An 11,353-nucleotide genomic window follows, 5' to 3' on the forward strand; every position below is an offset into this window, starting at 1 on the left:
TAAGTTCCAGCTCTAAAAGCATCTGATTGTGCAACGTAATTTCCAAAACTTTAACTGATATTTCTTTTCCAGTCTCTGAGATGGAGTTATTTTAGGATTATTGCCCGTGTGAAACTGTACCATGCTCACAAGAGTCCTTTCTCTTGTTTTCCAGCTTGCTGAAAAATCCTGGCCTTGCAGCAAGGCAGCTGAAAACTGCTGAAAACTGAAACTCTCGAGCATCTGATTGTGCAACGTAATTTCCAAAACTTTAACTGATATTTCTTTTCCAGTCTCTGAGATGGAGTTATTTTAGGATTATTGCCCGTGTGAAACTGTACCATGCTCACAAGAGTCCTTTCTCTTGTTTTCCAGCTTGCTGAAAAATCCTGGCCTTGCAGCAAGGCAGCTGAAAACTGCTGAAAACTGAAACTCTCGTTTCCAGTTCAACTACAACATTTGGAAATGGCCTCTGTGTCAGGTTAGTCCAAATTATAACTCTGTCCTAGCCACACTCCAGCTAACCCTCTCCTTTCTTGTTTTGCCAAAGCCAGACCTTTCTTTCTGTTTTCTGCCATCTTTTTGAAAAGTATTAAAATATCAAGAATATAAATAATACATATTGCTCTTCAGTATTCCAGCTCACAGTCATTGAATGGTGACTGATGATAGGCATTTGACTCTATGGATGTCCATTTACAGTGTTTCTTCTCTCAATTTTCCAGACACTTTTGTGGGTCGAAGCATACCCGTTGAAGTGGATGAATCCATACCATGGTCCCAGTTACCCGAACATGTCTTGGAAAAGGCTTTGCAGCCTTCCAGAGAGGATATGGAGGATGAGGAGTCCCAGAGACCACGTGTTTCTCGAATACCTCAGCCTGTGGCTGATCCATCATGCCTCTGCAGAGCACCAGCACATCATCAGTCAGCACCATCCATGGAGCCAGGCAGCAGCTTGTGGTCAGAATATACCGATCCTGACGGAGGTGGACGCTTCTGTTCCCCCACTGAATCAATAGCAGGAGTAGTTCCCTCCAAAATGCATCTCTTAGCTCAGGACAAACAGGGCATGCAGCCAAGATCACAGCTGTCAGCTGACACCAGGCACAACTCCAGTACATCAGAGCAGACCTTGTCTGATGTTCCCGAGAACTCGCTGGAGGAGAGCAGCCAAGGGAGTTTACAGTCACAGCAACCCTCAGGAAACAGACCCCCAGCAGAGCTGGGGACTGTGGACACAGGGTACAACTCCCAGTCACGAGACATCATGGGCATCAGGCACCTGGAGCCCCCCTTACCACTGGTGTCTGTACTGAACCCCCAGGACCTCCCAGGACCACTGATCTCCAGAGAATTTTTTGGACCTGAGCATCAGCAGTGCCCTAAGTGCCATCACTTGCCCCATCCCAACGCCTCCTTGCAAGCCCATGGCTGCTTTGGCCACCACTGCCCAGTGGAGCAGCACCCCCAAGGCCCATGTGAGTAGCACCACTCACTCCACGGGAGATTCTCTGGGTGTATCACAGCCATCGTTCACCAAGCTGGTGTTTTCCAGCACAGCATGCAATTATTAACCTCTTTAAACATCTATTTGCAGTCCATTTTATAATTTCAGGGGTTTGGGTTATGTAGCTGGACTCTCTGATGCAAAACCTCTGAGCCAGATAAGAAGTTAAAGAGGTCACATTTACTCATGAAATGGAGACTAACAATTTTGCCTAAAAACTAGCCTTTGTCAGTCACGCTGAGCATACACAGCCTCTCCCTGCTGTTATTTCATATTCTAGTCATTTCCTTCCTCCTTGCATCAGTCATTCAGCAGCCTCCTATGCCGACTCCATTCCTGTTGTTTTTGTAGCTTTCCTTGCTGCCACTTGGATCCCCAAAGCTGAGAATTTCCTGCCAGTATCAGGATAGGAGGTTACCCTTGATCTCTGTAAATAGTATCTCCCAGCATTATGACCAGACTCACCCATGTGTTTTATTTCTATGTGAAAAGAGCATGACATCCATCATCCTCATTTTTTTCTGTTGTCAGCTGAAATGAAAGCTCATTACTTAAAATGGAGCCCTCTCAGCTGCTGGTGATTGTATCGCTGAACGCTGATGTGACTCCGTCAATATGGGTGTTTTGGCTCTTGGAGACTATGATGCAGTTTACAGCCTGCTATTAATTAGTATTCCTTTTCAGTCTCTGAGATTTTTATCTGTTATGAAGTGAGCTTTGAACATTGAACAGCAATATCATTGTTTTAATACAATTTATATTACATTAGACTCATGAGACCCCGACCTGTTTTGGGCTGCTTTGTAATGAAAAGCTGTAGGCCTGTTCTGATAACCCTCTATTTTATTTTTTTTAACCTTCTCTTGACTCCACAGCATTCATATTACATCCGTTTAAGGAGTTTTGTCATTCCAGCAATGTGCTATAATTAGGTATGTGAAAGAGAGAGGGTTTCAGAGACTCAGTTTCCAGCTCTGATCTTGGAACTTTGTAAAGGGGAAGAGGCTACAGATGGACTTTCAACCATGCCTACAGCTGAACACTTGGAAAATGTCCTCCGGTTTTCTTTTCGTACCTTCTCCTTTCAGTTCAGCTTTAGGCAGACAAAGAGCTGGTTGCACAACACCCCTCACTATTTACCTCCATTTACCTCCTTCACAAGCAGGCATCAGAGAAGTAGGGCATTTACTGAATGAGGACATTTTGTTTGAAAGCAGGAACTCTGAAAGGCTTTCTTTAGAAAAATCACTACCATTTCAGCCATATCCAGAGGGCAGAAAGAGTAAAATAAACTCAGATGGCTGGAGCAGATTTGGTCAGGACCAAGAAGCTGGCAACTGTACTCCTGTTTCTCACATGCACAGTGTAAATCACCTCCTGACAGCTCCTTGGGTTTCAGATAATTGTTGGGCAGTGGCAACCCACAACAAAGCTCTGCAGTTTGTGTGTCGCAACACGCCTGCCCTGGGGAATAGCAATTGTGCCTGGAGGCTCTGAGCTAGCTCTGGACACCTGTTATTTGAGATACAACGGCAAAACTGCTTCTAAAGGCCAAGAAATCCTTGCAACAGCTCTATGTGCCCAGGGACCATTAGTTCAGGTATTTGTATATGAGAGATGTTGGTGGGGGCACATGTGCCTGGACACACTGTGCTTTGAACAGCAGTGGCTGCATCCATTAAACCACTGCGGCATCAGGGGGATCCAAAGGAAGTTGGGGAAACATTGGCCTTGAACCCTCTGAACCAAACTGAGTCCCCCAGATCCCTGCCACCTTCCCTGGATGAAGTCATGAGAAATCCGTGAGAAAACCATATTGACTTGCAATTTTGTTCACCCAGCCCCTTTTACCCTGTCCTGTTGCAAACAGTTAAGAGGGGGAGTGGGAAAATCTAAAACAATCCCAACAAATACAATGTTGCTGACTCACAATTTCATCAGGAATCTCTTTGCAATTGTGGGGTTGGTTGAAGTTTTTAAGAAAGTATTGGCTCCTGGAATTGGACTATTGCATAAAAGCTTTATTTTCTCTTTCCTCCCCGTTTGAAAAAAAAAAGACAGTCCTCATGGCTGCTAGGAAGAGGAAAGCGTGACCCCAAAATAGCTAAAAGGATTTTAAAATAACAGTTTGGGGGGGAAACCAGTGTTTGAGTACTGCAGCTTTCAGAGCCAGCTCATAGCACCATAATCATGCAGTGCTAATAAGCCCTGCCAGGCTGGACTTTGATCTGCACACAGCAGCTTGAAAGTGCACAGAGCTGCTGCCTAATGAAAACTGCAAGCAGAAAGACTGGGGGGAAAAAAACCCTACTTTTGCCCATTTGGGAAACAAACAGCTTACATTGCTTTCTCTTTCAGTTTCTGCCAACAGTTCCACTGTATGTTAGTTATTAAACAGCATTATGTGCATGTGGCCAGCAACAGTAAAGGTTTTCCGAATTGCTTGAGCAAAATTGTCACTTTGGGCTTCCCCTGCAGCCTCCTGGAATGGCAACAGGAGCAGCAGCGAGGCCTTAAAAGGTCACATCGACAGAAAATTCACATAGGGAGAAGTAACAAACTAGGAGGTTATTTTTCCTCTTTTCATTTACAATAATCACAGGCTGTTTAGTCTTCGTGTTGCAAACTGATTTGTTCCAGGATTTTGCATCTGCTTTCATGAGAACGTTGGGATGATTCCTTTTCACAAGTTATTGCCAGAAAGAAATTAAATAAAAAAAAAACACTACCAAAAAACAGTGAGGCATGGTAAGTGCAGGGACAAAGCAGCCCTGGATGTTTAACTGTCAGTTGTCCCAACAGCCCAGCCCAGAGCAGGGATCTGGACTGTGCTTTGTGAGTGGGAAATAGGAAGCTTTAGACTGTAAAGCATTGCTTCATCTGACTTCTTTCAGAGCGAGATACCTGCAAATACCTCCAAACTGCTCAGTTTTCTGAAAAGGAATAAACACAAACTAAAGCAAAAATGTGTTGGCTGAAATGATAGTTGCTGCCTTTATTTTCTCACCCTCCCAGATGGCAGAGCTCCTTACCAACATTTCGCACAGACATCGCAACCACATCCTCCTGTTCCTGGACCTTGCGTGAGAGTAATCCGCCCGGCCCAGCAAGTCATCCCAAATTACTCAAACCTTCGTGCTGCCAGGGGCCCTGGAGACCGACCACCCCAGAGGACATGCTCCTCCCCTGGTCCTCCTCGATTCCCGTAAGTGTGCCTGGGGGGTGGAGGGCTGTGGGGAGTGGAAGCTCCTCTGATCAGATTTTGAGGGCTGTCAGCCGATAATTCTGAACCTTGTGAGTGTGCCCAGGCTGCAGGGGTACATGTGAGAAGCTGGGAAGTTTTCTTTATTTGCTATTTTACACCCAATGGGGGCCTGACCTTACCCTAGAGAACTTCAAGTGATACTTGATATGTTGTTATAGCACACCCTGAAATGCAAGCATGAAGGAAGATAAATGCTCGAAGGTTAAAGGGATGAGAGGCTGAAAAATATCTCAGTTGAAACCTTAGAGGTCTCCTGCTCAAGGGCAAAGGTCAATTGAGTGGCTCACTCTGGTTTTCAGCGTTGCTCTGTACCAGCCTGGGATGACTCAATCTTTGGCTTGCAGTGGTTTCCTTCTTATCTCTTCTGTGGTGCAGAGAAAAAGGGAGAAAACCTTGTCAGTTGCTAATATATCCCTGGACTGTAGATTGCAGCCTTTTCTGTGATTTTTAATGTAGTAATAAAACACCACATGTCTGGCACTTCATCCAGGACTTTTTAACTGGTTTTCAAATATTAATTTAGCAGGCCTTATATCCTTATAAGTATGTCATTAGCAGATGGGAAATCCTATCCATGCAGGGTTTTCTACAGACTCAGCTACCTAAAGACAGATTGAAGCTTCAGGTATTGAGGACATCTGAAATCAGTCCATTTTTATTTAAGTGCCACAGTACTTTTAGAGGTGTCAAACTTACAGGCATCTGTGCTTGAAAATGTCCACTGATGTGACATGGTCTTGGCAGGAAACTGGGAGAACAGGCAGGACAAAAGAGGGCAGACAACTGAAATATTGTTCTGCTCTGGCTTGTGAAAAGTTAGGGAGTGTGACAGAAAAGTGACAGCAAGATAAGGCAGTACCTGCAGCAGGGAGAAGTGCACTGAAGAGCTTGTATGAAAATGTAAAAATATTGAGGAATAGTCGGTGTCCTTTGCAGTAACAACATTTAAAAACAAACTCCTAATTTTTGGCGCATTTGTTAGCTAAGGTGAAGTTTCAGGGAGATCTGTAAATTAGCCAGAGGGTAGGGTTTTTTCTGGCCATTGATGATGTACATGTTGCTTTTATTAGTACTTTCTTCTGCTCAAAGAGATCCAGAATATGCAGGGCCTGTCCTGCGGCTGCACGTCTGGTGTTTGCATGCTGATTCCCGGAACGGCAGTTATATGTTGGTAATATTTGCCTATAGAGTATTTTGTAACAGAAAACATCTGCACCGAAATGAATAAACCAGATCTTAATGTGACAACAGAAAACATGCTGCGACCAGCCTGTCATCATTCATTTAAGGAAGGCTAAGGAAAAAGAAAAGAGAGTGGTCTTGATTGACTAAACATCATGGCTCTGTGGGGAAAAGCTCTCAGAGAAACCTAACGCTCATCCAACAGATTCAACCCAGCAGATTCCAAGCACACCTAATCTAAATATCTCTATAGATTCCCATTCCCATTGACTTCAAATGTGAAGCCAAAGTCTAGTAGGACAAGATCTGCTAAGCTTCCTAAAGTCATCCCTTTCTGTCTGTTTGCTACAATGGAGAAGATATTAGGCAAGTTTATTGCAGGTCTGGAATGCCAATCCCTGACATGAGAAACCCTCATTTGAGTCTGCCATTGCTGGTCAAGAAATGAACTTTTTTCCCTTTAGCAAAATTTTGAGGTTTGTCTGAAACTGAACACCCTCCAGAGCAGGAGGTAGAATGCCCTCATACCCCCATTTTCCCAGTTCCCACCTTGCTCTGCCTCCTGTGCTGCACAAGGTATTGTGAGAGCACCTGAGGTGCCATGAAACACCCTTTAGTTAATGGGAAGAGCTTACCCAAGGGCCACCCTGTATAACAACATCCACAACACGGCATTATTTATCTCACTCAGAAAGTTTGCCTTTGCCTCTGCTAATTGCAAGCTGAACATCTCTCAGCTACAACGTGACTTACTTCCTGTGGCTAATGTTGCTTCTTCAATTAACTGCTTCCTGTGGTAGACTGTCACCAAGATATCCATTCGAAAGACGCTGTGAAAACTTCATAGAAAAGCTGAGCCAAGCATTTCTACAAGACCTTTCCCTAGCTGACATGCAGATAAAGTTATTAGTGTGTTATGAAAAGAAAAAAAAAATCTGAATTTTGCCTGAAAAGAAGTATTTATTAAATTCTCACTTGCTTTTCTTTGCAGAAACCAACTGTACAACCAGCTACCTGATGGTCAGCTGCCCCCCAAGGCATGTGGCCCTGATGAAGCCTGTGGTTGTCCTTCTGACAATTCTCCATCTCCAGCTGCTGTCCCAAGACCTCTCAGTAACCCTGCAGCCAAGGGAACTCTGAGAACCAGCAATTTGCCGGAGGAGTTGCGTAAGTGGTTAGCAAATTTGTTCTGTGCAAGATTTTATAGCACAGACTAACAGCTTTAAGTGGGAAAGCCCCGGAGCAGGGAATGGGGGAGGAGAGGGCAGGGGGAATGACATTAAGACACAAAGGCAACAAGAAAAGAAAATGCTGAGTGTCATCACATCTGTAGGGCAAGGGTGTCTGTGTTCAGTGGGATGGAATTATCCCCTTGAATCCCGAAAACATAATTGTCATTAATTGCTTGTTATTTTGTTTACAAAAAGTAAATACTGTTTAGATTGTTTTCATGACTCCTTGCTAAACAGGATGTCCCTTTGAGGCAGGAGGGGCTGAAGCTTACAGTAAAAGACTAATAACAAACAAAGCCCTAGGGAGAAAGCATTTCTGCTTGTCCCAAAGCAGACAAATATGTTGAGCTTTGTCCGCAGTTTGTCCCTGACCTGGTGAGTGGAGAGGACTTTGGGCCAGGAGCCCATGCTGAGGGCAGCACAGGCTCTGGCTGAGGTGCTTCTGTTGCCACTAGCCCCACAAACACATTGACCCTTCAACTCTTATGGGAGAATCAGGTTTCAGAAAAATTACTTCCTTCTCAGTGTCAAGCTGGCTAGTAGGTGAGATGTACCATTGCTAAGAACCCTCTACATCTCTCCTGAAGTTTTGATTTTTCCTTTATTCTTCATTTTGTCCATCACCTTTCAAATCTAGAGTTGCATCTCTCTGGCCTGTAGGAGTGAGTTATGATACTGGATACTGCTCTTGGATAGACTCTACTTTATCAGTTAGTGTGTCCTAGATGGAGGAGTTACTGGATAAAATAGTGTCATTTGTGGTACATGCACAGCTGGATTCGATTAGACAGCTGGTTTACCCTGATACAAATCCATGATTCTTTAGTTAGTAAGAAAACTCCCTCCACAATGGCAAGGACAGCTGAAGACATTGCTGTCACCAGCCAACCATCCTGCCTGCTCAGGGGGTTAGTGCTGCCCTAAGGTGAGGCATAAGGGCATCTCCAGCTCTGTGTCAGATCAATGGGTTTGGGGGAAAGCTGTGCTGGTTGCAGCCTGTGCAGGTAGCACGAGCTCTGGGTGAGAGCCCAACCTCACATATGCCAAAGGGCTGTGAAAAAGCAGCTCTGGCCACAGGGCAGAGTGAGCAGCAGAGTGGTGGTACTCTCTACAACTTGCCAGCAGCAAGGTGATGTGAAATCAAATCTGGAGCAAGGCTCTGTACAGGGCGTTGATTTCAACACCAAGCCACAGCACTATCCCACAGCCATTTCACAAATAATCCAAGGAGACCAAAGTGGGCAGAACTCACAGTGTGGTGGGAAAGGAGGACTCATAACAGTCTCAGCCCCTGAATGGTGTATTTAAATGCATCATGTATTCATATGGACTCTCTCTCCCCCAGGCAAGGTCTTTATAACCTACTCAGTGGACACAGCAGTGGAGGTTATGAAATTTGTGAACTTCCTGTCTGTAAATGGATTTCAAACTGCTGTAAGTATTTCTTCTGAAGAAAATGACTTTCAACCAGGGGAGAAAAAGAGACGTTTTTTAGAAAACAGAGGTGATACACTGTCCAGTTAAATGTTTTGCTGTTTGTCATCACATTTTGTTGTTTAAAGAAGACACAAATAGAATGAACTAGCCATCGGCTTTGCAAGTTACAACTTAAATGATTTGCTTTCTCATTTATTCATATTTTAACTGAATTTTATGCTTTGAAATGTGCTTTAATAATGAACCTGGGAAATTTCATTTAGTGACACAAGATACCAGATGGGCAGTAGTATGAGGTTTTGTGAGCTGTTCCATTAACATTGTCTCATATTTGATCTGTAATATCAATATTAAAAAAGGTCAATTTTCATGTTCATCCCATCCCAGCCTTTTTTTCTGTGATGCTATTACATCGTTGGCTCTTCAGAAGTGAATACCTTTCTGCTAAAAAACTCTCTGATAGCAGTGTATTTCACACAGCTTAATGAGACAGCCCATCTCATGGTTTCATTTGCTTTGTTATACTTTTAAAAGGGATTCTTAAAAATCATTGGCCTGAAAAGGTCTGTGTCCTACTGTCTAATCCCATAAGCCATTCATATTTTTACTTCACTTCTCCTGAGTTTGCTTCATTATAGCAGCCCTCTCTAAGGGATCCAAGCACAGAGGCTCTAGGATTCAGTGTTCATGAAAAATCTTGATTCATATTTTCTTATTTCAAGAGCATATGCTATCTGACCCCTCAACCTTCATTTTTTGGCTTCAGTTCAGGAAGGCATTTAAGCAAGTGGCTATCATTAAACTGAATGAGACTCAGTGGGGGGCTTTGCACACGCTTATTTATTTTCACGAATCAAAGATTTTTTTCCAGAGACTGCAATTGGACTTCTCTCCAATCATTCTGTACTATCACTGGTTCATAAGAAGGGTTTGGGCACCACAGCATTACAGAGTAGAAGGCTCATTAATAGCACCTTTGCTGGGCAGGCAACCCTTGGAGCCTGCTGCAGAATAATAAATCCAGCAAAATGACCCCAAAGCAAGGAAACAAATATACTCTCTGTGTTGAAGAAGGGAAAAAGAAAGACTTGAGAGCAGAACGTGACTCTTCTGTCTAAAGCTTGGAGAAGTTCATACTTACTCCATTGGTCACAGTCATTGATTGCCAGTTTCTCAGTTTACTGAGCGTGCAGAGAGGTGAGCAGTGTTGGTCATATTCAGTCCTGTGAAGTCCTCCACCACACTGTCACTGAAGCCTGGATTACTGCATCACCAGTCAGTGGCCTGGCTGACTTCCCACCACACACCCTATTTAGTTCAGTATGAAGCTGAGACTTCACTCTCAGTATACCCTTGCATCCAGAAAACAGTGGACATTTGCAGCCATCCACCTTCATGAGATGTTTAGAGTGGCAAAAAAGCCATTCTGTACACACTGCATATCTACTGCTCACCAGCAGCAGTTGTTTCTTGTTCCATCGAGTAACAAAATGCCTGGGAGTTGGGAGCTGGCAGGGCAGAGCAGGGCAGCTCTCCAGCTGAGTGGGAACTCAGCAGTGTGCGTGCAGCAGCCCCCATGTGCCTGCCTGGTGCCCATCCAGCTCAACTCTGGACTGCAGGGAAAGGGAGGAGTTGTGCAATTTTCTCAGGGAATTGGGCATGCATGTTAGAAACTGTGAAAAGAGCAGGTACCGTATCAGTGCCATCAAAGAGGGAGGAAAGGTGAAAGGATGCTCACCAGGGACTCTCATTCTCTTGCAGATTGATATCTTCGAGGACACGGTACGAGGTATTGACATCATTAAGTGGATGGAGCGCTACCTAGGTGATGTATGTAAGGGCAATTTAACCTTGTTCACAGCAGAGGTGACCTGAGGGAAATGATTGAATTATTCTAATAGCAATAGGGACAGAATCAAAATGCAAGACCCCATGATCATCTTCCCTGCACCTACAGAAATGGCAGAGGCCTTGGAGAGAGAGCATAGGCAAATCTCACTTCTGTCACTTTCTTTAAGAAATGAAGTGTTAATCCTGGCATTGTTGCCAAATTCCAATGACAGCTGGTACATTCAGCCTGAAGCTGCCATTGGACCAGTTGTTCCTCCATCTCCTTTCTAAATAGTGGGGTTTAACTATGCTTGGATAAAATGGTATCTATATATCATCATCCTTCTCACCTGTAGCTTTTACATTGCTGTCTAAAACACTGAAGGGTTCTTTGGATAAACCATCCTCTGTGTAAACTGGAAAATGGTGTTCTGTTGGTTGACACATAGATTTGCTCTCATCACTATGTATCTATCTAAGCAGTGAAACAGGGATTTATCTTGCTGCCAGTGCAGTCACCTGCAGCAACAACTTCCTCTGAAGTTCAGCTGAGCAGTGAGTGCACATCTCCTTCAGGATCAAGCCAAGGGGTTGCATTATACCAGCACAACTGGACACAAACGGGCAATGCTGTCACTTGACACGTGCCATCAGGGGGTAGCTTCCTTGGATTCGTGCCTTGCTGAGCAGCCACTAGGCCTCTGACTCACTCTGGGCAGATCTCCCTGGTTCAGGAGCAGGGTGACAGTGTGGTGAGCTCTCCCACACCTGAGCGAGGAAGCTCAGCCAACTGAGACAGCACTGCTTAGGTTTCCTGAAGGTGTCCATTAGGACAGCCTAGCTCGAGTGCACTTCCAGGCAGGCATGGTACAACTGCATGCAGAGCCAGTTTGGTACCTCTGCCATGGAAATGCAGGA

General features: G+C 44.5%; 1 protein-coding gene across 1 annotated transcript in view; it reads left to right on the forward strand.

The window, feature by feature from the left end:
• Window positions 1-444: 444 nt before the first annotated feature.
• TRAF3IP2 (TRAF3 interacting protein 2) overlaps window positions 445-11,353 on the forward strand; it is a 19,009-nt gene continuing 8,100 nt past the window's right edge. The window contains exons 1-6 of the mRNA XM_009081799.1: window positions 445-460; window positions 705-1,460; window positions 4,505-4,694; window positions 6,928-7,103; window positions 8,514-8,602; window positions 10,367-10,435. Coding sequence (XP_009080047.1) covers window positions 445-460; window positions 705-1,460; window positions 4,505-4,694; window positions 6,928-7,103; window positions 8,514-8,602; window positions 10,367-10,435 — 1,296 coding nt within the window. The remainder of the gene's footprint in view (window positions 461-704; window positions 1,461-4,504; window positions 4,695-6,927; window positions 7,104-8,513; window positions 8,603-10,366; window positions 10,436-11,353) is intronic.

The sequence above is a fragment of the Acanthisitta chloris genome, unplaced genomic scaffold (assembly GCF_000695815.1).
Source record: "Acanthisitta chloris isolate BGI_N310 unplaced genomic scaffold, ASM69581v1 scaffold38379, whole genome shotgun sequence".
In the NCBI taxonomy this organism is placed as follows: domain Eukaryota; kingdom Metazoa; phylum Chordata; class Aves; order Passeriformes; family Acanthisittidae; genus Acanthisitta; species Acanthisitta chloris.